The sequence below is a fragment of the Lathamus discolor genome, chromosome 15 (assembly GCF_037157495.1).
Source record: "Lathamus discolor isolate bLatDis1 chromosome 15, bLatDis1.hap1, whole genome shotgun sequence".
Taxonomy (NCBI): domain Eukaryota; kingdom Metazoa; phylum Chordata; class Aves; order Psittaciformes; family Psittacidae; genus Lathamus; species Lathamus discolor.
Genome location: NC_088898.1, coordinates 11,553,163 through 11,580,448, shown reverse-complemented (window position 1 = coordinate 11,580,448; position 27,286 = coordinate 11,553,163). Strand labels below are relative to the sequence as shown.

Sequence of the window (27,286 nt, the reverse complement as noted above, 5' to 3'; positions counted from 1 at the left end):
TCACAGTAACAACTTTATTACAAAAATGCTTAGGTGTTCAAAAGTTTCTGGAGTACTAAGGGACCTCCCTTTGTTTCCGGTACTTTTTTCATTTCACAATACATACTAGAATTATTTTGCTACATACAGGACAGATACTATTTTTTTTTTTTTAAGTTCTCTCAAAATTTTTTCTATGTTCCAGTTTAAAATGTGAGGAGTTATAGAAGAACACCCCAACAGACAAGGCATTCAGCATTCTTATTCAGCTTCCCCTCAAAAACAACCTCTGAAAGCAGTCAACAGCTCAGTGTACAGATGATTAAAGCCCACAGGAACTGAAGTCTGAAAAGAAAGCACTTTAGAAAGAACAATAGGAATATGCTTTCTTCATAGCACAGTGCACCTTAAAAGGAGCATGTGCCTAAATCAATAAGCAATACTCACAAAGATGCAACACAATTTGTTTGCAGATTGTCCTGGTTTCGGCTGGCATAGAGTCTACTAGGAAGAGAATTAACTCTATCCCAGCCAAAACCAGAGCACAAATATAAAACTTGACTGACAGGAATGGAATGACCCATAGAAACACTGTGAAGAAAAATACAGAATTGAGCATCACAGGCAAATGCTTAATTTATACTAAAAATGGGAATTATGGATGCACGGCAAACAGAGGTAATCAAAACTGTCATGAGCTGGTCTGCACATGCAAAAGGCTCATTACTTCTGTGCATATACAACTTATACCTGAAAACTGCCATTGATATTTAGATGCTTTCTTTGGCTAACATTAGCCTAATTACAAACTGTATTTACTCTCAAAGCCATTTTTATACTTCTCCAACATTCTGAATACAGCTTCATATCAGGAATCACACATAAGTTTTTTAAAAGCCACATAAGTTATTTAAAAGATTTATGCTTAATAAAACAGCATCAGCAATTCCTCAATAGAAGCAGATGCATGAAATAACAACATTCCAAATGAGGCATCTTCCTCCCCACCTTCCTTTAAACCTGATTTAGAGAATAAGTATAAAGTGCTCTTCAAGCAAAGGCCACCCAACAGTACACCTGAAGCACCCTCATGAGGGTGAAACCACTTTGGTGTGTTTTGTGCTTGCCTGGCACAAGCTTGCCAGGGCAGTGCCAAAGGCTGAAGAGGAGCAATCATTTGTGGCTCACAGGCACCCTGGGATCCCTTGGCCAGGACTGAGTTCACATGCTACATGCGTTCTGACTATTAGTGTCCTTAATTAGATGACACTTATCTCTGCATTATGGTTAGTAATGTATTTAAAAGGAAGGCATCTAAAGGATGTCCAGAAACTGTAGAAGGAGAAGCTGGTGTTTTACTGTGTGCAGTGGTCATACAGGGATTGAGTCTTTTTCATTTGTTTGTTTTGGTTGAGCATTAAATTCTACCATCAGGATTTGTGACTCTTGTTACTTTCAGATACTTTAAAAGAGTCCCTTTGAGGGATATGGAACACATTAAACAGAAAAATGGAAAGTAAAATAACCATTTGCTACAGACAGGAAGAGGATTGCTGTTGGAAAAAAAATATCTTTTTTTCTTTTCAATAAAAAAACCTACAGCTGTAAAGAGCAATCAGTCAAAGCTTCATATTTCCACATGTTTTCTTGGAACGGCACCAGCAAACCTAGATATGCATACTTCTTTGATCTACTTTGGAGTCCAAACCTCAAGCAACAGTTATGCGCAGCAGCATCCCTACCACTGCAGACTCTGAGCGACCTGGTTAGAGGATGCAATTGCTCTACTGGATCTTTGAACCAGCACAGCATTAGAGGAAAGATGGATCTTTGGAAAGAAAGGCTTCAGTATGCAAAGTCATTCCATACTTTTCAGTATGGGGCCTCAAACTTATTCTTCACATGTGCACACAAATTAAAGAAAAAAAAGAGTATCAGAAATCACCAACCTCAACCAGCACAAACAAAAAATCCCTAACAAGGCACTGAAGTGATTTAATCTTCTTGAATGCAAAGCTGATTTATTAGACCCTGCCTGTCTCTTTGACATATTTGTATGCACAGCAAATAAAAAATGTGTTTGGTACCCAGAAGATATTAATAATATTCATTCACACCCAAGTCTACAAAACAGACTGAGGTAAAAGGCACAGCCTTTGAAGTTACCAAACAGAACTGGTGAGCACACGTGTGTGCAGACACAATTGCTGTAATGATTTGGCATCAATCAATACTGCAAAGCAATGTTTTTTATAATGCACTTCATAGCTGATATTTTAGTAATGTCAGTTCTTACAATGGATCTGACAGACAGCATCTGATTTGAGAGAAAAGCCTCCCTCCTTTTCAAGAATTTCCTAGCATTTCTGCTTTGTTTTCATCAAGTACAAAGGGAGATTGGAAGTCTCTGTTCTTCATGTACGCCTCCAGACCCTGAGAACATGTGAAAACAGTACTGTTAGGTTGTAAATGCATCAGACTGGTTATCTGCACTAGTTTTAAGTCTCTGTAATATCCTAAAAGAAAAACTGACTAGCCAAAGTGAAAAGAACACTGGAAGGACAAACTACAGCAACAGTTTCCCCCGTGAATGGCAAAATGTTTCAGCCCCATGCCTGGGTTTCATAAAGGAGAGGCACCAATAAGCCGTAAAACAATGGATCTCAAAAACAAGTTTCCTGGGGAGGGGCAGGCAGGGGAAGATGTATCCTTAACTCACATTAGAATAATATTAGCAAAGAAAAGTCAACTTAAATTGCCTTGTTTTCATTTTGTTCTTACAATGCATCAATTGCGACAAGTTCACTACCTGCACACAGAAACCCAGCAAAGATTTAGTTTTATGAATGCCCTTCTTCACAGCGTCCACATATCCTCCTGCAATTCACTATTTCTCAACCTGCCTGTCCAACACAGGGAAGCTCATCTTGCTACTAAATGGAAGCAGCTTTTCCAGGCCAGGTTATTTGCAGAGGGATAACTTGAGAAATCTAAGATGTGGTTTCTCTAAATCAAATGCACATATCACACTTCTCACTCAGTGCTCACTCACTGTGAGAGAGACATAGACCAGCACACACTGAATACAGTGACCCCATGAATTTTGTAATTTGGATATTCTGTGATTTTCATTCAGAAGATCTCAAAGTACTCATAAGTCTGGATGAAATTTTGCAGTCTTGTTGCAAATCTCATTTTACAGATGGCTAAAACTGAGCATGAACAAAGTGCTGAAGAATAAATCACAGTGGAACCAGGAATGTAACACTGTTGTGGTTTAAGTGCTGAACCCAGGACAAGCACAAAGCCCAAAACCTAGTTCCCTTGGTCTTACCATTTCTCAGCAAGCCCAGGCTAAAGAAATCCCCCATGGAATGAAATCAGGTGCATAGCTGCATGCTTAAAAACACCTCCATAGACTATTATTCTCACCTCTCCAAAGTAAGACACTAATGGAGATATCTCACACACAGCCGGAGCATCTTCAGTTCCTGAGAGACTAAAGAAGAGAACACAGGATTAACTTCTTGCTATACTTAGAAACCAGTGCATCTTCTTAGAAAGCTCATCCAGAATAGGATATCCAGAAGGATAAGACATCTATTATATTCACATGCACCAGACATTATCCAAACACAAAGTGTGAAAGTAAAAGGGAATTAGCAGGTCCCAAATATTTCTCACCAAAACAACATCACTTTTATTGGAGTGCTTTTCAAGTAAAACAAACAGCTTGTGGGTTTATTAAACTATGAGCTGATGAAATAATAGCCCCACAGAGCAAAAGCAGCTCCCATTTAGAATGATGCAGGAAGTATCTGAATTGGTAATTGCTGTAATAGCTGATCCTTAAGCCCTCCTGAAAATCTTGCTGGGCTGTATTCAGAAAAGCTGGTGAAGCTACAGATTACAATTCCTTGGCCTGGCTAAACCAGAATGATGAAAAGGTTGCCCCTACCTAAGGAGCTGCTGTAGGAGGAGCCAACTCATGACCCCAGCGGCACGAATCTCTGCCAGACACAAAGCCCTAAGCACTGTGCATTACTGTCTGGAGCACTCACAATCAGTAATGGAGCAGAAGCTGTAATGGACATTACTCTGCATGTTCAGAAACGACAAGCTGAACAAGAATCATGCTGAGTCACCCTGGAGTCAAACCTATGCCTGCCTTTGTAGAGCACAGTACATGCCATTAGCTAGCTGGCATGGCTGAGCAACCACAGGCAGGGAAGCTGCAGATCACAGAGGTTCCTACCTGAGTTTCTCTGGTATCCTGCAACCATTCTCATCCAGAAATCTGGCCCCAGCCTTGAGAGCCCAGAGGTAATGCTGGGCCAGGAGGGCTTGCCGTGCAGTGGTGGGAGTGTCTTTGTCAGCTGTGTCTGCATTTTTTAGTGGTGAGAACTCTTCTTCTCTCAAAACTTCAAATGCCACAAAATTCCTACCAGCAAAGGGGAGAAAACAATGATAATGTAAAAACAAGCTAGCCATCAGCCCTGCCGATGCAACAACTTTCATGGTGAAAGGCTCATACACATTTTAGGAAGCAGCAATGTATGCAGCCTGGGACAGTCAAGCTGAGAAAAGCCCACCTCCCAGTCTGAGCAGCAAAGTTGCATGATGGCAAAATACAAGAAGCAGCTCAGTGTCTGGGAACATAAGAGCAGCCTCACAACAGCTAGGCACAGGTAAGAAATAAAACAACAGTTCTGCAGAGATCCCACAGAAAGCTCTCCAGGCTCTGGGAGGCTCATGGACAAAAATTCTCAGCCAAGAGCACAAGAAGATGGAGAGAGAAATGATGCCTGATGCATAGACGCAGCCCTGGACACTTCAGAGCACCGCACCCCTGCTGCAAGAAATCACCACTCCACTTGTGATCTGTAGGCAAGGATCAACTCAGGACACCAGTTCCCAGGGATGAATGAGCACTGTCAGAGGATTCACACTGAATGTTAAGTGCAGCCATTTACCAGAAATGGGAATGCAAATTAAAGCAATCCTGTGGCAGCATCCATGTGCATTTCATGTGTGAAAAGCAGCTGCCAAGCTTTTTCAGTATTATGACAAAAGCACAAGGAATTGCTTATTACAAGTAAGTCCTTTCAATGCTTAGGACTTGGCACTGCTTCCATCACACTGGTTTTGGCTTTGGTGTGTGACACTTTATTGAACACATGTCAGGAAACAGAGACTGATTCAACCCTTGAGCTCTCTATCCTAAAGTAAATCGTCTGAAGAGAAAAATACTGCCCCCAAAGAAAGGTAATTTAGTTTGCATGAGGTCTTTTTCTACCAGAAAACAGAATCCTTACTGCTGAATTCCAGACCTCTGAAAACAGTTTTTGTAAGAACACTTATGCTAAATTCCTAAATTATTAAAATCCCACATTGTTTAAACACAAAGTACCCCTGACTGCACCAACACCAGGGCAGAGCACTCTCAGCGCGAGGCAAGTCAACACTGACAATTCCACAGCAACAGTAACTTGGCCCCACAGTGCTGAAACGACCTGTTTTCTTTCTGAGCACTAAGGGTGTGAGCACCTAACCAGAGCTGCAGTTGCCATGGAAGCCAGAATCCTAAAAGACCCAATTTTTGCAGTCTCAGCATGGGCTTGTACTAAACGTTGGCTTTGTGCTCAATTTCCTTTTTTATTCTTTCTTTAACAGGGCTAGCAGAGGCTAGACCAGCCTCCACATCCTCAGTGGAATGAACATGGACCCTCTTGGAGCCAGTAGCATGACTGTGGTGCTGGAGCTTGATGTAGATCCAACAGCCTTTCTAAGGAGCCACCCACAAGCATACACTCCCTGGCAACGCCCATTACAACCTACAGTCATTCAAACGAACATTGAGGAGAGAGAAGAAAATTTAAATCATGTCTGCCACTAACTTAGAGAACTGGAACACATCAAATACAAACTTCTCCAGCTTTATCCCGTTCGGTTTTAGTGGTTTTACCAGATTTCCCTCCTCGTCAATGTAGGGCACTTTCTTTATAGCAACATGATGCTTCAGCTGCGGCTCATATTTCCTGCAACAGGAGAAGGAACAAGTTCATTTACTTTGTGCCCACTTAGGAAAAAGTAGTACACATCTGGGAAGGAGCTGCCTTATTAGAGCTCCGGGTCACCTCTCAGCTGCTGTGGGTGTTGCTCTCTCCAAACTGATCCAAGCCACATCCAGGAAATACTAAGCAGACCAGCCCAGCCAACAGGACTCCCTGTACCAGTGGGACATGACAGGGTAAAGCAAGAGGAGAAGGAGGACCTAGCATGGAGCTGAAATTGTTACTTGACCAGAATGACAACAGAGCACAGTAGATCCCACATACAAGGGTGGATCAAGCTTTTCAGGAAGGTCGTACAGCTGCTCACTGAATGCCCAGCATCACATCTCGATCTCCCAACACCAAGAAGCACAGTCCTCCCCCCCAGCTTCACCCTCTCCCCCAACCTCTTGTTATCCCAAGGGAGGGTATGGGTGATATTGTCACTGAAAATCCTCAGTGTAAGGCTTCATCACTGACCATGCTGCAGCCTACATGGCTGCTCAACCTTGCAGGCCCAGGAAGGTCATGCACTGGTATATCTCTGTTGATCTAGCTACAGCAAAGCATGCCACTTCTTCACTGGGTAAGGCCTGAAGAGCATACTGGGGCTGTCAGAAAGGGGATATAGCTATTTTGAACTGTATGGAGAAGAGAGGAGGTGAAGAGCAGAGCAGGAGGCACCCATAACAAAAGTTAGAGTGGGAAATGAGAACACTGCTGGAGGCACTTCTGGGCTGCATAGCTGCCTAGCAGGTCTGCTGGAACTTACTGGGCCACTGTTTCCAGGAACTCAACCGTGAAGAAGTGGTTACAGATATTGCCAGTGTTGTACATCAGTCCCCCACTGGGACTCTGCCGCTGCGCGGTCTCCAAGCTGATCTCACTGTACTCCACCACTTGGTAGACCCCATCCACACAGCACACCACCCCAACAGGCTCTGTGGGGTAGGCCTTCTCCACCACCTGTAGCCACAAGATAGAGGGCTATGACAAGGAAGAAGAAAATCCCAGCACTATTTCAACTCCAAATAACACACAATCCTATAGGACTGTTTTCCACGGATCCTCTGGCACCTCAGGAACAGAGGCACAAAAGTGCTGGTGTTCAGAGTAGCCTGGAGGCACATTTTGCCCAATGACTGGGCGTAAAACCCAGTACTGCTCAGAAGACAACCTAGTTAAAAGAAATTGAGATACTGTGGGACACTTTTTCTTATCAAAGACTGGGAGCTGGCATTAAATGGAAAATATTTGCAGCTATTAGCCTTCAGTGTTAATGATTAAAGTAGTATGTATCTTTCCTCAGGCATCTGCTGCTTTAGGGTGACAAAATTCAGGCTGGTTTGGCTTTTCTGATCTTCCACAGCAGAGCATAAGGAATGCCTTCATTAGTCTTAAAGGTGTATCTATAAATCACAACCCAGTACAATATAGCTTCTAGATAGGACAAGTGCCTTTGCAGAAAGGGCAGGGCATAAGCAGGAAGCAATTCCAGTTTGTAATTCCCTGTGTTACAGTTACAGACCCTGCTCTGCTGGAAGTTTATTTCCCACTGTACTCTGGGAAGAGCAGAGGACACCAACACATAGGGATTCTGAATGCAATGCAGGCAGTGAGCAGCTCCTCTAACAGCTTGGAGCAAGCTGCTGTTAGAGGTGTGAACACCTCAGTTCACCTAAGCGCACCCAGCCAGCAGCTTCCAGGCATAGTTAGACCTTAATTCCCCATGGGACGATGTCCCAGTGTTAGCACCGCTTCACCTTTGCACCGCAATCTGCCCCTTTGGAAACACAGAAGCCTATGAAGACTGGATCTGCCATTTTCACGAGGATATTGTCCACACAGTATACATGGACGTACTGGATTCCACGCTGCTTCATGTCATCCAAAATCTTATTATCCACCAAAGCACGGTATAAGCCACCATTGCCATCTATGACACAAAAGAAAAGAGAAAGACCTGGTTAATTAGTGCCTTTGTAAGGGTTTTGGAGCTAAAAGAGCTATTTAACAGCAGAGCAGGGAATGCTCTCTGGCCAAGAGTGAGTGCTACCAGGTTTTATCACCAGCTTTGCCACACAGTTCAGGCAACTCTCCCCTGCACACCCCAGCTCGCTCACTGGCAGTGGGACCATGGGGACCAGCCTCACAAAGAAGCCTTATTACACTTTATGAAGCCTTATAAGATCCTCAGAGAGAAAACACTAAAAGGCAAAACATTATATGGAGGGTGGGAAAAGCCTGTTACGTTCATTATCTTCCAGTGCATACCATACTATATTTTTAATCATATTAAAAACTCAGATTGAAGAAAAAGACCAGAATAAATCTTATTCTCTTTTTATCTTTCCCCAACAACTTCCCAATGCCTTTTTAAAGGGCTTGAACTGCAGCTGCACAAGATACCTACACATTTGCTCCTCAGAGATCACCCTTTCAAAGTTCTTCCTTTGACACTCCTGTCAGATCTAGAAAACCACTCTGCAGCCACAAAACTCCATCGCTGCAACATGGCCACAGCCAGGCTGTCTCCACTGAGTCTCTTACCATGTCCAGGTTAAGAGGAGAACTTTACTAAGTGAGACACTGCAATTGTTTTGGCAAGTTTATCTTTTTTACCCATTTCCAGCTATCAGCCTTGAACAGGAGCCTGGCTCCCGGCAGCTTCACCGCTGGGAGGCAGCACCTCAGGGACCTCATGCTGGTTGCAACTTGCTCTTGACCTGTAGCTGCACCACTCCTCATCTTGCCAATGCTGCCAGACTTTCAAAAAAAACTGCTGTGGGTGAATCTCTGGGAAGAACAGAACAGAGACTGCTGCACTTTTGATCACCAGCCTGAAACACTGACCTGAGCCCTCCCACACTAATCAGAAGCACTAACACTGACCCAGTTGGAGCTGCTCTAGTGGAAGGTGTCCCTGCCCATGGCACGAGTTGGAACTGGAAAAGCTTTAAGGTCCCTTCCAACCCAAACCATTCTGTGATTCTATGATTCTATGACCTCCAAAGACTGCTCCATGTGCCAAGGCTGGTAGCAATTATCAACATGATGGCTGGTAGCAATTATCAACACATATTACATTACTGTACCATGTAAGAGGAAACAGTGGGGTACCTGGAGCCATGGCAATTTTCCCCTTCTCCTCCAAGATGGCCTTCCCATCAAACGTGACAGCGGGCAACATTCTCTGTTCAAACATGACCACGTTGGATCTATCCAGATTGAAGTAGTTGTGTTCTACAAAGAATTCCTCTGTCGGCCCCAGCGTGAACTCACTTGTCATGATGTACCTGGGCAGAAATGGGTGCTGAGTAATGAGCAAGAAAAGCATAAGCAAAAGACAAAACTACAAATGGAACAGAAAAAGGAGGAAGCCCAAGAGTGTTAAATGAGAGATGCTACACTGTCCTGCGATACACAACTGAGCAGGAGAGCTCTCCTCCAGAACTCATCCCACAGGGACACTGCACCGGGTCTTGTGCATGATTCTACCCACAGGCTTAGCTCCAGCCAGGACAGAATGTTCCCTACATGTGAATAACATCTGGATGAGCTGGAAAACAAGACAAAGGACAGTACAACAACCTCGTTCACCCCAGAATACAGCTGATGTTAAGTGCCTAAAGAAACACTGAACAGCATGAAGCACTCAGAATGAGCTGCAAGTCCTCAGCTGCTCAGCCTGCCAGTGCCTCTTCTGTGCCAAGGCCAACAGCAGCATTTTCAAATGCTGGCTGCAGGAATTGTTTTTTCTTAGCTTTCTTTATTTCCTCCTTTCCTTCCAACTCCATGTTGCTGCTGTTTTTCCCTCCAGTACCTTCCTTTTTCAATAGTAGCTAAGAGCCATCTTCATCATATACCTGTCAAGCACTTCAACTATTGGCAGAGGTATACAGCGTCCTCTGCCAGCAGGCCAGGGGAATCAGTCCCCTGCACAGGAGAGGCTGGACCTCATACACACCCCGATGTACATCTTTGCAGCACAGCATAGCTTCTGGTGTGCTGTTGTAGCCAACTGCCTGCTCAGCCCAGGGAGAGGAACTGTAAACATCAGCAGATGTTGCATCTTGCAAATAATCCATCCTGGGTTCCACCAGCACCAGGGACGGTGCATTTGCAGCTCAGGTCATAAGGGTATCTCTCCAGAACCCAACAAAGATCACCCTGCAGAGAACATTCCTGGAAGCCTGCAGTAGCACCTTCTTCTCTCTTGCCCTCCACATCCTATAGGGAATTCATATTTTGCACCATGCACAGAGCTCGTTTCTTTTGAAGCCTTTTGAAGGTTTTTGAAAGCAACCAGAAGAGACAGATGACAGCCAGCTGTAAACAACAACAGCAGGAGGTGGCCTGGAAATGGAGCATGACAAGTATTTACTACTGTGAGAGGAAGCCTTTTTTGCTGTTGCAGAAATTGCGGGCAAGAAGGTCTTAGAAGGTGAACTCCAGAATCTCTCCCTCCATGCAGTAACCTGAGAAGGCACAGCACAAGTGGATAACAACTGTTGGGAGGCATCCAGAAGAGGCCCTGAAAAGTGCTCTGCAGAGTGTTGTCAGGGACTGTGCTTAAAAAGACAACATGGTACAGCAGTGAGGGTAGTGGTCAGTGGTCCAAGGACAGTGCTCGGCCCCTCAGATCTGCAGACACAGACCTGCTACTTCTCATCCTCGTGCACCCTCCTCCAGCTCCTGGCATCACAAATCTTGCCAACTAAAGGCTCTCCCTTGATAAGTCTCTCTACAGCCCCCAGCAAAATGCTTCTAGAAAACCACACAGGCAGGACTGCAACACAGATGCCTGCAGAGTAGGTCTCTGGTTTCAGGTCACCTACCAGGGTATGGCACATTTGCAGTGGTGTCTCTGGCCAGCAAGCTGTTCCACTTTGTGGATTCTTTCTGCTTGGATCTGATACAAGGTCTTGCCACTGGGCAATCCCACGTTGTACATGCCCTTGGGATAGCTCACTCCCAGGCGAGTTCCTTGTCCTCCAGCCAGAAGGAGCACTGCCACCTTGTTCTGCGAGATCTGATGCAAGCCTGAACAGGAGAAAGAAGCCCAAGGGAACATGAGAATCACAAAAGCAATCAACACCCCACAGTCTTCTGAGCCTTTCTGCAGAGATCAGGCAGCAGCCAGAAGCTGCCAGTCCGATGCCTACTGCTGGTGGTTCAGAGAGAAACAGGATGCTGCACACAATGAAAACATTCATTTCACCTCTCTGATGCAGCAATTGCCTCACCTAAAGCAGCAAATTATGTAACAACTGGAAACAGCCATGAGATACAGCTCAGGAGGTTCAAACTGGAAACTACAATTAAAAACTCTTTTACTAGGAAGGTGATGCTTGATAAAGCTATAGCTGACCTGACTTAGAGCTGGATATGGTCCTGTTCCAAACAGGGGCTGGACTAGCAACCTCCAAAGGTCCCAGATCACCAACATTTTTACATACCAAAGAAGCAAGGTCTTACTTCAATGAAGCATGAGCATTTCTAGAATCTGCCTTGACCAACTCTCTGTACTTGTGCTCCAGCTCCTGTACAGCTGCAGACAGGACCAGTAACACAGCCAAGCCTGCAGAAACCACAACTCCCATGATCTAATGAAAAGACAGTATCACTTCTCCCAACAAACCAGGAAAGTCCAGAATTTGGGGAAGAACCAGAGCATATAATAAACCCACAGCTCATCCACAGTCTTTGTTCCCTGTCTTCTCTCAAGCCAGCAGTCAGTAATGACTGACAACCATGAGAAAGATTTTTCCTTAGGCAACACTCTGTGTTCCTCCAGGAATGCAATGAGCTCTGGGACTGCCTAGATTAAAAGTCCCAAGTTCTGTTGCTGTACAGGAGCTATCGGAGCCTTCCGCAACCTAACACAAGTCCAGCATACATCACTGAGCCTGCCACTGCTCCCTGCAGCCCCAGACAGCCAGTACTTCCCCCCATCCTCTGAGGAGAGGACTAACACCCAGCTTTAAACGCACTGGGGACTAAAAAAATCCTGACTTGGACTGAAGATACTGAATTTCAGAAAAACAGGATTGGTTTTAAGCTCATCTTTAAATAACTGGCTGTTTGAATGAGCAATAGAGGGAAAATATCAACTGTTGTTCTAACAACCTGGCTGGGTTTTAACTCTGTTCAAAATCTAACTTGCGACAATAAAACCGGACATAAGTCATCCATGACACTGCAGGAACACTAATGACCTCTCCATGCTTACAAGTTGCAGTCCCACCACAGGAGCAACATCATGTTTCTGCCGAAACAAACCTCTTCTGACGAGGCTGGAGATGACAGCTTGGGCACACTGAGAAGGGTCTCGACAGCTCTTTGCTGCAGAGCGAGCTTTGACTGCACAGGACCCCGTAAGTGTTTGTTCAAAGCCACCTCTAGAGATCTGCATTCCACCCTCCCACTCCAAGCGGGATCAGATGAGCTCGCTAGAGGGAAACTGTATGAAGGTGGAAGTCTTGGGGTTTCAATGTTTCAGGAGGGCCTTGGGTAAGAGGTGAAGCTTGAATAGGTTTAAACTTAAGATTTACAAGGCACAGACAATGGTACTGGTCAGCCGTGCAGTGAAGCAAATAAAATAAGCCTAATTTTATGCAACAAACCACAAGGAACTAACAGCTCCTTTGCATCTTTATTGAACTTCCTATCACAAAGCCTTAAAACACATAGCAGGGGATCGAAGGTTGTAGTACATCACCACTACCTGCTCCAGGCCCCAGCACATGGTTTGCTATCATGTGCTCAGCAGGCTGTTTGCCAGCACACAGCATGATCCTGGGAGAAGGGAAGGATCCTGGCAAAAGGCCGCAGGTTCAAGGATGGTGACTGTCCCTCCAGTACAAGCTGGCACAGAGGCAGCCAACTTGTGCAGGACACAAGCCCAGCACGGTGCAGCCCAGGGGCACACAAACTTGGGTAAAACCTTCCAACCAGCCTGTCCTCCTCCCCTCCTTTCTCCTCCCCATGCAGACAGATTCAGCAAAGCAGCAGCCAGCTCAGCACCAGACCAGCCAGGGACACTCAGCTCCCAGCTGGCCCTTGAGTCCACATCCCTGCCAGGACATCACCTCGTCTTGTGCCCGTGCCTTGAAGCAACAGCAGTGGGATGGAGCAGGGAGGAACTACAGGCCAGTGGGGGGACAGCAGTGATAACAAAACTACCAATGGGACAGGAAAGGAAAGTCACTGCGGTTAGAAACCACAGCCAAACTCTCAGGTCACTCTGTTGTGGTAGCCACCCCTGTCCTGGGACAGGGCAGGGAGAAGACAGTTGCAGCTATAGCTGAAGCAGTGTTACCACAAGCAAGGATGTGGTTACACAGATCCTGCCCATTCCCTTTCTAGGAAAAGGGGTAACAACTGCCATGGTCCTGCTGAGCTCAAACAGCATGGGGAGCTGGTTCACCACCCCACAAGGCAGTGCCACTCTGTTGACAAACCTATCCCTGAGGAAGCTTAATCTTGGCCTCTCCACAGCGATGATAAGCCTCTCATAAAGCAAGATAAATAGCAGTGTCTGAGCAAAGAAAAGCCCTTAGCTATGAGCACTGGCAAGAGCATACTTGCTGTCATGCCCACAGCCAAGGACAACACTGAGTGAGTCACTCTCCAGTGATTCCCAACCACATTCCAGTTAGGAAGCTCAAAATGTCCGTTCTCAGAAGTCTTCCACAGAGGGCTGAGAGGATGGAATCTGCCCAAGGGTGATTTGACATCTCATACTCGCCTCCCAGAGGAGCTTCTACTGCAGGGACCAAAATCTCAACTTAAGCAGAATGAACTCAAGTCCAAAGCAATATCACTGATAGCGTGAACTGTGTCATTCTCTTTTTCTCTTCCCAAAATCCAGCTGATTGACAGGGCCATATTCCTGGGAGATGCCAGCCCCAGCAAAGAGACTCTCCTTCCCGTAATTTATGACATTTCCAGTATTTATGGTGCATCCCTACAACTACTGGCGAGTTTTTCCTGATTTCAGGCTACCATGAAGATGAATATCCCCCCAAACCTGAGTAAGTAGGTCTGCTCTGACTTCCCAACTGTAAAACTACTAATATTCACATATAAAGTTCATAGCAACTGACACATCTTGCTGCACATCAGTCCTGCAGTAAATGGAAATATTTATCCCTCTTCAAAACCCATCCATTTTATTTTCTGCAGTGCATGAAATACCAACAGCTCAACCAAACAAGAAAGGGAAGATGTTTTGGCTGTTGAGATACCCTCTAATGCTGCAGCAAGTCTTAACTCTGCATAGAAAGTAAAAAACAAAGATAGATTTTGCAGGAAGAACAGACTGAATTCTCCCGCTGAAGAAGCACATCAGCCTGGTTATAGGAGCAGTCAGCAAAAGAATAATAAAGCAAAAATCCCAAAACATTAATTCGGATAACCAGAACAGCTCCTCAAGCCTCTGATAGAATGAGAGCTCCACTGCAGCCCTTGCCTAAGACTTAAGATTCTGTTAATAAAACATTTACAGAACATAAAAGGTCTGTGCTTGATTTACACCATCACCCCTGAGGCTGCCTGGAAAATGTGTTTGCTTAATGTTTGTGTTTAAGGTATGAGCAAATCTGACCACGCTGAGTTTTATTGTCTCAGAGACAAGAACAATGACATCTATTTTTTTTAATGATCAAAAAATATTCTGGTGTTCCCAAGATTGTCACCACAGAAATGTGGTGGAATGATTCACATGATTGGAGTGCTGCAGTGGATGGCTACAGGCCCTTCAAAAGGGACAGGCAAGGAAAAAGAGGTGGTGGGGTTGCACTGTATGTCAGGGAGTGCCTTCAATTCAATGTTGTGAGTGAGAAGGCTGTGTGTTTGGGGGTGAAGATCAGGGGGAAGGCCAACTAAGCTGATATCCTGGTAGAATGTTATAGACCTATATAACTATATAGGTCTACAATAGTTATAGACCACCTAGCCAGGATGAAGCTACAGATGAAATGTTCTACAAACAACTGGGACAAGTTTCATGATTACTTGCCCTTGTTCTCATGGCGGACTTCAACCTACCAGATGTCTGCTGGAATTACAACACAGGAGAGAAGAAACATTCCTGGAGGTTCATGGAGGGTGTGGAAGATAACTCCCTAACTCAGCTGGTGAGTAAGCCAACTAGGGGAGATGCCTGGTTAGATCTGCTGTTGGCAAACAGAGGACTGGTGGGTGATGTGATGGTTGGAGGCTGTCTTGGGCAAAGCAATCAAGAAATGATTGAATTTTCAATCCTTGGAGAAATCAGGAAGAAGGTCAGCAAAACCTGCACCTCAGACTTCCAGAGAGCTGCCTTTGGCCTGTTTAGGATGCTGGTTGGCACAATACCTTGGAAAACATTACTGAAGGATAAAGGGGTCCAAGAAGGCTGGACACTCTTCAAGAACTAAATCCTTAAGGTGCAGGATCAGGCAGTCCCTATGTGCCAAAAATAAAACTGGTGGGGAAGAGACCAGCCTGGCAGAACAGGGAGACAGTGCTGGAACTCAAGAAAAGAAAGAGTTTATCACCTGTAGAAGAAGGGACAGTTACCCCATGAAAAGTACAGGATGTTGTTAGGTTCTGTAGAGAAAAAGGTAGAAAGGCAAAGGCACAGATGGAACTAAAACTGGCCACTGCCATAAAAGATAATAGAAAAATACTTTTACAAATGTATTAGAGTAAAAGGAGGGCCAAGGAGAACCTCCATCCTCTGCTGGATACTAGGAGAAACCTAGGGGCTGAGGACAAGGGAAAGGCTGAGGTACTTAATGCTGCCTCTGCCTCAGTCTTTAACAGTCACACTATCCCCAGGGTAGTCAGTTCCCTGAGCTGGATGGCAGAAATGGGGAGCTAATTGAAGTCCCCATAATCCAGGAAGAAATGGCTAGAGACCTCCTCCTCCACTTAGGCATACACAAGTCTATGGGGCCAGATGGGTTCCATCCAAGAGTGCTGAAGTAGCTGGCGGAGGAGCTCACTAAGCCACTCTCCATCATCTATCCACAGTCCTAGGTTAGTGTAGTGGGCAGGTCCCACAGGACTGGAGGTTGGCCGATATGACACCTCCACAGAAAGTGGTGGCCTTGGCAGTGCTGGGAATGGTTGGACTGGATGAGCTTAAAGGTATTTTCCAATCCAGCTGATTATATGATTCTGTGACTAAATTTTGGGTAGCCTGGTCCTTTTAACCACCACTTTTTATCACAAAAAAGAGGGAACAGGAAAGGAGGAGACATCCTTTCAGCTTTTAAGTCTTTGCAAAGGACACACTGCAGGTGAGAGCTGCTGGGAACGTGGACACCCGTGGACAGAGCTCAGATAAGCTCAGTTCAGGGGTTACCCTGACCTCACACTGGGGGCTGTGTCACTGGTCAGGGCTGCTCACCCTGCTCCCATCCAGCTCCATACCACAGGCAGCTCACTGGGAAAAAAGAGCCTTTAGGGGCCTGCATCCCCACAGAGACCCCCAATCCCCACAAAGCCTGTGCCACTGACGCCAGCTCCAGTAGGAAATGCTATGCCAGGGCACATGGACACTCCGAGATGAGGCCATGTTCAGAGGGACACATGGCACAAAGTCTCAATCCCAAGTGCCTTCCTCTGGGAAATAAAACCAAGGTCTGAATCCCATTGCCAGCATTAAACTGGATCATAAAAATATATCAAAAGGAAACAGAAGGACAGCATGTCCCCTCCTGGTAGAGATTAAGAAATACTGCCTGCAGAGCTGGTGTGGCTCAGGGCCACCAGACCCCAGGGCAAGCTGATTTGTACACATGGCCAAACATCCCAAACACACCAGACCTTCTGGACTCTTGCAAGCATTGCAGTGCTGCAGTTCTGCATCCAGCTCTGGGGCCTCCAACATAAAAGGAATGTGGGGCTGTTGCAGCAAGTCCAGAGGAGGCCACAGAGATGCTGCGAGGGCTGGAGCAGCTCTGCTCTGGAGCCAGGCTGAGAGAGTGTCGTGGTTTAAACCCAACCACAAAGCTCGTTCACTCACTCCCCCCCGCCTTTTTTTTCTCCCCCTTTCTTTCCTTCCCACCCCCTCCCCCCCCCCCCCCCCGACCCTCCCTGCTCCTGGAGGGATGGGGAGGAGAATTGAGAGAATGTAACTCCCACGGGTTGAGATAAGAACAACCCAGTAACTAAGGTATAACACAAATCACTACTGCTACCACCAATGATAATAATGATAAGAGAAAATAACAAGAGAAGAGAATACGATACCACTGCCGAACGAGTTCGACCCCCCCAAAGAGAGACCGTGCCCTTCCGGGTAATTCCCAGTTACCTCCCTGGGCATGACGTGCTGTGGTATGGAATACCTCTTTGGCTAGCGTGGGTCAGGTGTCCTGTCTCTGATTCCTCCCGGCCTCCCCTCGTCCCCAGCAGAGCATGAGACTCACAAAGTCCTTGGCCAGAATAAACATTACTTAGCAACAATTAAAAACAATCGGTATTATCAGCTCTCTGCCCAGGCTGGAAGTCAAAACACAGAGCTTGCACCACCTACTAAGAAGGAGAAAAACGGCTACTGGTAAACCCAGGACAGTATCCACCCCTTATTCCATACCATTCATGTCATGCTCAGATCCCACATTTTCAATATACCATCTCTCTTACACATATATATATATATATACATATATATTCACATACACACACAGACAAAGAAAAAGAAATAATTTCTTAGTGCATGGACCAATCCCTGTAATGCCAACGAGTCCATTCGGTCCATGACGTCAGGTTCCATGCCTTGTAACAGTCTTTCAGGGCAGGAAAGGCTGTGTGCAGTGTTGGATCACTGCCTGCTGATGCTGATTGTTCCTTCACTGCAGAACTCGTCTGGTTCTATCAAAATTCATTCTCTGTTGGGATGATGGTTGGAGGGAAGTCAGGGCCAGTCGCTGGTGACCTGAAGACATCTAATTGATGGGCTATAAAAGTATTACACAGCAGGCAACAGCATACAATTAAGTTCATTGGCTGTTTTCCCCTAAAATCAAATCCCTTTGAGGTATACACTGGACTTCCCCATCTTCCCGCATTACCCATCAAGTATATCCGGGTCCCTGAGGAAAGGCAATCCCACGAGTGGGTTTGCCTTTACCTGAAGCAGGAATAACCCAGACTGTCTTCCCCAGCAAATTCTTCATGTGCACCACAGGAACTTTGTCCCCCTCTACAATATGTAAAGGTTCTGACTGGGCTGGGCCAGCTCTGTTGGCCGATCCTCTGGTGTTGACCAACCAGGTGGCCTTTGGTAAGTGTGTATCCCAATGCTTGAAAGTTCCCCCACCCATTGCTCTCAGTGTGGTTTTTAACAGCCCATTGTACCGTTCGATTTTCCCAGAGGCTGGTGCATGGTAAGGGATGTGATATACCCACTCAATGCCATGCTCTTTGGCACAAGTGTCTATAAGGTTATTCTGGAAATGAGTCCCATTGTCTGACTCAATTCTCTCTGGGGTGCCGGGTCGCCACAAAATCTGTTTCTCAAGGCCCAGGATAGTGTTCCGGGCAGTGGCGTGGGGCACGGTGTATGTTTCCAGCCATCCAGTGGTTGCTTCCACCATAGTAAGCACATGGCGCCTGCCTTGGCAGGTTGGTGGGAGTGTGATATAGTCAATCTGCCAAGCCTCCCCATATTTGTACTTCAGCCATCGTCCTCCATACCAAAGAGGCTTTAACCGTTTGGCTTGTTTAATTGCAGCACATGTTTCACACTCATGAATAACCTGGGCAATAGTGTCCATTGTTAAGTCCACCACTCGGTCACAGGCCCATCTATATGTTGCATCTCTGCCCTGGTGGGCATGTCATGGGCCCACCGGCCCAAAAATAATTCACCTTTATGTTGCCAATCTAAGTCCATCAGAGCCACTTCAATCCTAGCAGCTTTATCCACTTGTTGGTCGTTCTGGTGTTCCTCAGTGGCCCGACTCTTGGGTACATGTGCATCTCCATGGTGTACCTTCACCAGGTTCTGCACCCGGGCAGCAATACCTTGCCACAGTGCAGCAGCCCAGATGGGTTTACCTCTGTGTTGCCAGTTGCTTCGCTTCCATTGCTGCAACCACCCCCACAGGGCATTTGCCACCATCCATGAGTCAGTGTAGAGATAAAGTTCTGGCCACTTTTCTCGTTCAGCAATGTCCAGGGCCAGCTGGATGTCTTTCACCTCAGCAAACTGACTCGATTTGCCCTCTCCTTCAGCAGTTTCTGCAACTTGTCGCCGAGGACTCCATACGGCTGCCTTCCATCTCCAATGCTTTCCCACAATACGGCAGGACCCATCAGTAAACAAGGCATACTGGTTTTCACTTTCTGACAGTTTGTTATATGGTGGAGCCTCTTCAGCACACATCACCTCCTCCTCTGGTGACATTCCAAAATCTTTGCCCTCTGGCCAGTCCATGATGACTTCTAGAACGCCTGGACGACTGGGATTTCCTGTTCGAGCTTGTTGTGTAATTAGTGCAGCTCATTTACTCCATGTAGCATCAGTTGCATGATGTGTAGAGGAGACCCTGCCTTTGAACATCCAGCCCAGTACAGGCAACCAGGGTGCCAGGAGGAGCTGTGCTTCAGTGCCAATCACTTCTGAAGCAGCTCGAACCCCTTCATAGGCTGCCAGTATCTCTTTCTCAGTTGGGGTATAGCTGACCTCAGATCCTTTGTACCCACGACTCCAAAAGCCGAGGGGTCGACCTCGAGTCTCCCCTGGAGCTTTCTGCCAGAGGCTCCAGGTAGGCCCATTCTCCCCAGCTGCGGTGTACAGTACATTTTTTTACATCTGGCCTGGTCCAGACTGGTCCAAGGGCTACTGCATGGACTATCTCACGTTTAATTTGCTCAAAGGCTTGTTGTTGCTCAGGACCCCCTTTAAAATCATTCTTTTTCCGGGTCACATGATAGAGAGGGCTTACAATTGAACTGTAATTTGGGATGTGCATTCTCCAGAACCCCACAGCACCCAAGAAAGCTTGTGTTTCTTTCTTATTAGTTGGTGGAGACATTGCTGTTATCTTGTTGATCACATCTGTGGGGATCTGTCTACGTCCATCTTGCCACTTTATTCCCAAAAATTGATTCTCTTGTGCAAGTCCCTTGACCTTACTCCGTTTTATGGCAAAACCGGCTTTCAGCAGGATTTGGATTATTTTCCTCCCTTTCTCAAAGACTTCTTCTGTTGTATCGCCCCACACAATAATGTCATCAATGTATTGCAGGTATTCTGGAGCTTGCCCCTGTTCCAGTGCAGTCTGGATCAGTCCATGGCAAATGGTAGGGCTGTGTTTCCACCTCTGCGGCAGTCGGTTCCAAGTGAACTGGACACCCCTCCAAAAAAAAGCAAACTGTGTCCTGCACTCTGCTGCCAAAGGAATTGAGAAAAATGCACTGGCAATATCAATCGTGGCATAGCACTTGGCTGCCTTTGACTCTAATTCATACTGAAGTTCTAGCCTGTCCGGTACGGCAGCACTCAATGGCGGTGTGACTTCATTCAGGCCACGATAGTCTACTGTTAGTCTCCAGTCTCTGTTAGACTTTCGCACTGGCCATATGGGGCTGTTAAAGGGTGAGCGGGTCCTGCTGATCACTCCCTGACTCTCCAGTCTATGAATCAGCTGGTGGATAGGAATCAGGGAGTCTCGGTTGGTGCGATGTTGCCGCCGGTGCACTGTTGTGGTTGCGATTGGCACTTGTTGTTCTTCGACTTTCAGCAACCCCACAACAGAAGGAACCTCTGAGAGACCAGGCAAGGTGGATAGCTTCTCAATTTCCTCTGTCTCCAAAGCAGCAATACCAAAAGCCCATCGGTACCCTTTTGGGTCTCTGAAGTACCCTCTCCTGAGGTAGTCTATGCCGAGGATGCATGGAGCCTCTGGACCAGTCACAATGGGGTGCTTTTGCCATTTCTTCCCAGTCAGGCTGATTTCAGCCTCCAGTACAGTCAACTCTTGGGATCCTCCTGTCATTCCAGAAATATAGATGGGTTCCACCCCTTGACAGCTTGACGGCATCAGGGTACACTGTGCACTGGTATCTACTAGAGCCTTATACTTCTGTGGGACTGACGTGCCAGGCCATCTGATCCACACAGTCCAGTAAATCTGATTATCCCCTACCTCCACCTGGCTGGAGGCAGGGCCCCTCTAATAGTCATCACAACTTTGAACACTTAAGTCACATTGAAAGGGATTATTCTTCATTATCGCAGGAGCTGGAGTAAAGTCAGCTCTTCCACTCCATCTGGGGACCTGCTCACCAGAGACTGAAGCCGCAGCTCTCATGGGATGATGAGTCTTGGCCCTTGCTCCCCTCTTCAATTCACTCACTCATTCCTCCAAAGCTGAAGTAGGTTTTCCATCCCACTTCGTCATGTCTTCTCCGTGATCCTGCAGGTAAAACCATAGGGTGGCCCACATGGGTCGTGTACATTCGACTTCATCTGGGTCTACGGGTATATCCCTGTTATTTGTCTTGATGTGATAGATCATCTCTACGATGGCTGATTCCCTCAGAGACTGGATGCCTTTGTCTAAAGTAGTCCACTTGGCCGAACGACTCATAACATCGTCCTTGTATGGAAACCTTTCTTTCACAGCTGCCTCCAAAGACTGAGGGACTTTTTCTCTCTTGCAATTGCTTTGTCAATTCCCCGTTCTCTAGCAAGTGATCCCAGCTGCTTGGCTTCACTACCTTCTAGTTCGTGACCATCGGCCCCATTGTCCCAGCATCGGAGCAACCAGGTGATGATGTGCTCCCCTGGTTGACGGGTAAAATCTTTTCGCATATTCCATAGCTCGGTTGAGGTCCAAGGTCGAGAAGTCGCCTCTTCTTCTTCTTCGTCATGTGACGATGACTCCTGCTCAAATGCTGGACCAGGTGGTGAATACATTGTTTCTTCATCTTGATTCAGCCTTCTTGCCTCTTTATTGCTTTTTCTCTTGCTTACAGGGGCAACCAATATTGGTACGAATTGGTCCTCTGGTTTAGCTGCAGTGATTATCACTGTGGTTTGAGTAGCAGCTGTACTTGTCGCTGGGGGTGGTGTAGCTGCTGTGCTTGGAGCTGGAGTAGCTGCGCTGACTGTTGCTTTGCCCTCAGATGCAGGGGCATTCTTTTCCTTTTGAAGGTGCTGGATAGTGTTGAACAAGGCCCTGTAAGCATAGGCCAAGCCTCAGCACGTTGCCATGATTCGTCCATCTCTGGTATGGCCAGGCTGACCACACACCTCATTTAAGTGTTTTTCTAATTCTTCTGGATTTTGCACTTGTTGGGTGGTGAAATTCCAAAGTACTGGAGGAGCCCACTGACCTAGATACTTGCCCAAGCCACACACTTGAAAAACACCAACACAGCAAATACCGGCTCTACGTAATGTACAGCATTTTGAAACTGCAAGATCAAGAGGAACAGCTTTGAGAGCCAATAAATCAGCATTGTGATGAGTGACTATTAATCCGGTCAGATCTGTCGCTATCTCAACCCTTTGGGCCCCATGTTGGGTGCCAAAAAGAACTGTCGTGGTTTAAACCCAACCACAAAGCTCGTTCACTCAATCCCCCCCCCCCCTTTTTTTTTCTCTTTCTTTCCTTCCCTCCCCTACCTCCCGACCCTCTGCGCTCCTGGAGGGATGGGGAGGAGAATTGAGAGAATGTAACTCCCACGGTTGAGATAAGAACAGCCCAGTAACTAAGGTATAACACAAATCACTGCTGCTACCACCAATGATAATAATGATAAACATAAAATTAATGATAAAATAAAATTAAAAACAATCGGTGTTATCAGCTCTCTGCCCAGGCTGAAAGTCAAAACACAGAGCTTGCACCAGTTACTAAGAAGGAGCAAAACGGCTCCTGGTAAACCCAGGACAGAGAACTGGGCTGGTTCAGCCTGGAGAAGAAAAGGCTCCGGGGAGAGGTTTCCTTTCCCCGATGCAGACAGGCAGAGGGCAGATACGCCGGCTCCTCACTGGCCCAGCAGGCTAGAAGATCAAGGAACCAGTTTGTTAAAACTGTTAATTTAACTGTGCAGCCCTGACCTAGACCCCTGTGCCTCTGGGATTCAGGGGTCCTCTTCCTCCTCACAGCAATACCCTCAAGAGAGAGGCTACAAGCACCATCCCAGCAGGTTCCCTGCCAAATCCCAGTGGTTACAGCTGGGCAGCTGCTGTGGTACCGGCTGGGTGCTGACACCCTCCTCGGCTGGGCTGCAGATGTAAGCATGGCTGGTGGATCCCTGGTTGGACCAACCACAGTGCGGCCCTCAGGTTTCCTCTCACTCTGTCCATCCCTGCTCAGCCCCATCAGTGGAGTCTGACGTGGCAGAGAAGCTCCCTGTGACCCTGCCACTTCTGTTTCTGCTTTTGCTTGGAAATTTTTACTCCCCTGCCCACACAACCCCACATCTTCACTGGAAGTTTTAGGTTAAGGCAGGTGCTTGCCACAATTCAGCAAGAGTCTCTCTGACAACAGCTGTTTTCTTCAGGTTTCCTTTTCTAATGAGGATTATTTTTTAACAGTACTGTTTTACTTCCCAAGGAAGGAGAGGAGACACATCTGAACCTTTGTAAACAAATAAAACTGAACACACACAGGACATCCATGTAAAACATGTGGTCCCCTCTCTGTGGAGGGGAGCACAGCTCACATCAAGCCACCACCTCCCGCATCAAGCCCATCTTTCATATGCCTATGGGGTGACCAGGGAAAGCCACCAGCGTGTACCAGGCTCAAAAAAAACTGGTTGCTGGGCTTTCCAGGCTTCTTCCACACCACCCATCTGCTTTGCTCTCACATTCCATTGCCCTTCTGCACCACACATAGCACAGCCTGAACAAGGCTCCACACTTACATAAGACCTGCCTCTGCATCCATCAGTGGTCTGAAAGATTGTGTGTAGCTCCCTATTCCAGCAGCAACACAGTCCCCATTACAGGGACTTCACTTCTTAAGCCCTGAAGCCCCAAACACAAAAGGGAGGTGGAGCTGTTGGAGAAGTCCAAAGGAGGCCACGGAGATGCTCTGAGGGCTGAAGCAGCTCTGCTCTGGAGCCAGGCTGAGAGAGCTGAGCTGGGTCAACCTGGACAAGAGAAGGCTTCTTAAGGGTCTAAAGGGCCTTAAGCAGCTCCAGTACCTAAAGGGGCTCCAGGAAACCTTGAGAGAGGCTTTGGACAAGGGCCTGTAGGGACAGGCCAAGGGGAATGGCTTTAACCTGCCAGAGGGGAGACTGAGATGAGCTCTTAGGCAGAAGCTCTTCCCTGGGAGGGTGCTGAGGCGCTGGCACAGGGTGCCCAGAGAAGCTGTGGCTGCCCCATCCCTGGCAGTGCTCAAGGCCAGGTTGGACACAGGGGCTTGGAGCAAGCTGCTCCAGTGGAAGGGGTCCCTGCCCGTGGCAGGGGTAGGAGCTGGAGGAGCTTTGAGGTCCCTTCAACCCAAACCATTCCAGGATTTATTCTATGATTACATCCATCCGCGGGGCACGGCGTTACCCCCGCTCCTGCCAACCACGTGCTCTCCAGCCTCAGCCTCTATATTTAACAGCTAACAGCGGAAATTCAATGTCACAGCCCTAAAGTGCCTCCTCAGCCCCAGCCGTGCACCGGGATGCGGCTGCCGGTGCTTGGGGCCCGGTGGCACTGCCATAAGCCCACATCTTCCCCCACCGCCCTCCCCACTGTCACTCTTGGCCCCACTCGCCCCCCCCGCCTGACCCCGGTCCCAGCACAGCGCGGTGCTGAGGCCCCCGGTCTGCGCCCGCGCCAGGCTCTGCCGGACGCGCCAGCACGGAGCCCCCAGCTCCGCGCCAGCGCCGGGTTCGTCCCGTTCGGGCGGGGCCAGGCCGCGCTCTGCTAGGATTTTAGGGCAAAACTCGGTATTTCTGGCACCGCAGGGCGGACGTGCCGCCCTCGGGTACCCTTCGGAGCGGCGCTGGCACAGACGCCCTGTGCCCTTCGCCCCGGCTAAGCTGAAGGGCTTGGACCGGGGGGACGCTCCAAGGGCCCGGGCCCAGGGCCAAGCTTAGGTCCCTCTCCGGGACCGCGGTCCCGCTCCCCGCTCACCTTCCGCTTCCCAACGCTCCAGCACGGCGGGGCCGCTGCGACGGGCGCTGCCCAGCAGCCGGGCGGGGAGCGGCTCCATCCGGCCGTCCAGGCGCTCCGGGGGCCCCCGCTGGCGGGCCCCGGCCGCCGCCGCCATCCGGCAGTGCTCTCCCAGCCCCGGCGGCACCGCGGCCAGCAGTGCCGCGCGCTGCGCCGGGCCCAGCTCGGCCCAGAACCGCAGCAGGTGGCTCTGCCCGCAGCGCGCCAGCCGGTCCCGCACCTCCTCGGGCGGCCCCATGCAACCGGTCCCCACCCGCCAGATGGAGCGAGTACCGGCGGGCGCAGGCAGAGCGGCGGGACCGCCCCGTCACGGCCCCGCCCCGCAGAGCAGCTCCCACCTCCCCGGGCCCCTTTGGGGACCGCGGCCTGCTCTGCCGTCTGCTGTCCTGGGTCCTGCTCCTCCGGGGAGATGTTCTCTGCAGGCGTGCGTCCAGCTCTGGGAACGTGGAGCTCCTGGAGCGAGGCCAGAGGAGGCCACGAAGATGCTGCGAGCGCCGGAGCAGCTCTGCTCTGGGTGAAGAAAGTTGAAGGCATGGAATTCCAGACTGCTTGGGTTGAAGTGACCTTAAAGCTCATGAAGTTCCAACCCCTGCCAAGGGCAGGGACCCCTTCCACTGGAGCAGCTTGCTCCAAGCCCCTGTGTCCAACCTGGCCTTGAGCACTGCCAGGGATGGGGCAGCCACAGCTTCTCTGGGCACCCTGTGCCAGCGCCTCAGCACCCTCACAGGGAAGAGCTCCTGCCTGAGAGCTCATCTCAGTCTCCCCTCGGGCAGGCTAAAGCCATTCCCCTTGGCCTATCACTACTGTAAGAGTCCAGTCACCCCCCGGTACAGGTTTGTCCTGCTGCACAGTCCCCTGGGCTGATTCCACAACCAACTGCACCCATGTGGGTAGAAATTTTCTTCTGTAAAGCACTGCAAATAGCAGCAGGTGGGATCAAATATACAAGGCAGGACAACCTGAGGAAACATGAAAGAGGTACAAAACTCAAACATGCGGGTGGAACAGGAAAGAAATTCATCCTTAAAGAAGTTCCAGCACCCTGAAAGTAGATAGACAGCAAACCCTGCTCTATCAGGTGTAAGAAATTCCACCAGGAGAGAGGCAGAGCTGCCTGTGTTTAGGGCCCTGCATCCGTCTTCCATATGTAAGGATCCATGGGTGTGTTCCCCAAAGAAATGCATTTTTACAATCGCTCCCTGAGTAAGATGAAGGGCTGGGTGGGTTTTGGCTGTGGCAGGACTGTTCCTAAACACTGCCCTGAGCCGCTTCTGCAAGATTTCTTCAGCAGCAGCAGAGTGAGACTTACAATAGGACAGAGCAATTGCTGATAGATTCTAACCGGAGGCCTTGCAGCACCGCATCTGTCACACTTTGTTTTAAACCCCAGATGATTCCCTCTACTTAAACACATTGTGTGAGATCCCATCAGCAGAAGGGCAGGAAGGTGACCCTCGACACAAGTGACTGACATTTCCTGCCAACACAAGTCCTTGCTTCACGGATCAGGCATGTTGCAGCTTGAGCAAACAGAACCCCCACCCTCTGGACAGCTGATTTCAGCTTCTCCCAGCCCTCGTGACAGCCTGTAAGCCACCGGGCAGCCACCACACTTCCTGCTTGAGGCCTTTTGCAGGGAAAATCAGTCGGGAGGAAAGAAAAGCAACTTTGTGAGAAGCAGCTGGCCCCCTCCAGAGCAAAGAGAGCAGGTCCTCAGCAGGCCCCGCAAGCAGCAAGATGGAAAATGAGACATCAGTGCAGAGCTGGGAAGATCAAACAAGATAGCCGCCTTCCAAGGGAAGATCAGCTGTGTCTCCCCAGCCACATGGCCCTTGCCACTTTCAGCCTCTGCCCAAAGGTTTTCTGGGTACAGATGTTTTCCTGAGTTAACACTTTGGTACCCTACTGGAAGTGATTCCCAGCACTCCTCGGCCCTGGGGCTGAAAGAAGAGGTTAACAGCAATTGTGCTGAATGAATTGGATAGTTGTGGGGAGCAGCAGAACTTGGCATCTGGACTGCTGTGTGCACAGCTCCTAGTCAGGTCTTAACCAAGCCCTGACCAGCTGTTCCTGGGTATGGTCTGGTAACCTACACTGCCTGGAGACCAGCTCATTTTGGATGCAG

At 48.3% G+C, this 27,286-nt stretch overlaps 1 protein-coding gene across 2 annotated transcripts; it reads right to left on the bottom strand.

Annotated features, from left to right (window-relative positions):
- On the bottom strand, nucleotides 1–25,442 carry UAP1L1 (UDP-N-acetylglucosamine pyrophosphorylase 1 like 1). Of its 2 annotated transcripts, XM_065695542.1 has the most exons (9): nucleotides 25,123–25,442; nucleotides 10,871–11,075; nucleotides 9,153–9,328; nucleotides 7,796–7,968; nucleotides 6,805–6,998; nucleotides 5,877–6,017; nucleotides 4,235–4,420; nucleotides 3,412–3,478; nucleotides 1–2,412 (listed from the first exon to the last, which is right to left on the bottom strand). In XM_065695542.1, the coding sequence occupies exons 1-9, from the start codon at nucleotides 25,397–25,399 to the stop codon at nucleotides 2,326–2,328; spliced, it is 1,506 nt and encodes a 501-aa protein (XP_065551614.1). In that variant the 5' UTR covers nucleotides 25,400–25,442; the 3' UTR covers nucleotides 1–2,325. The 2 variants fall into 2 exon arrangements, with proteins under 2 accessions (XP_065551614.1, XP_065551615.1); XM_065695543.1 differs by lacking the exon at nucleotides 5,877–6,017.
- Between the last annotated feature and the right edge of the window lie 1,844 nt (nucleotides 25,443–27,286).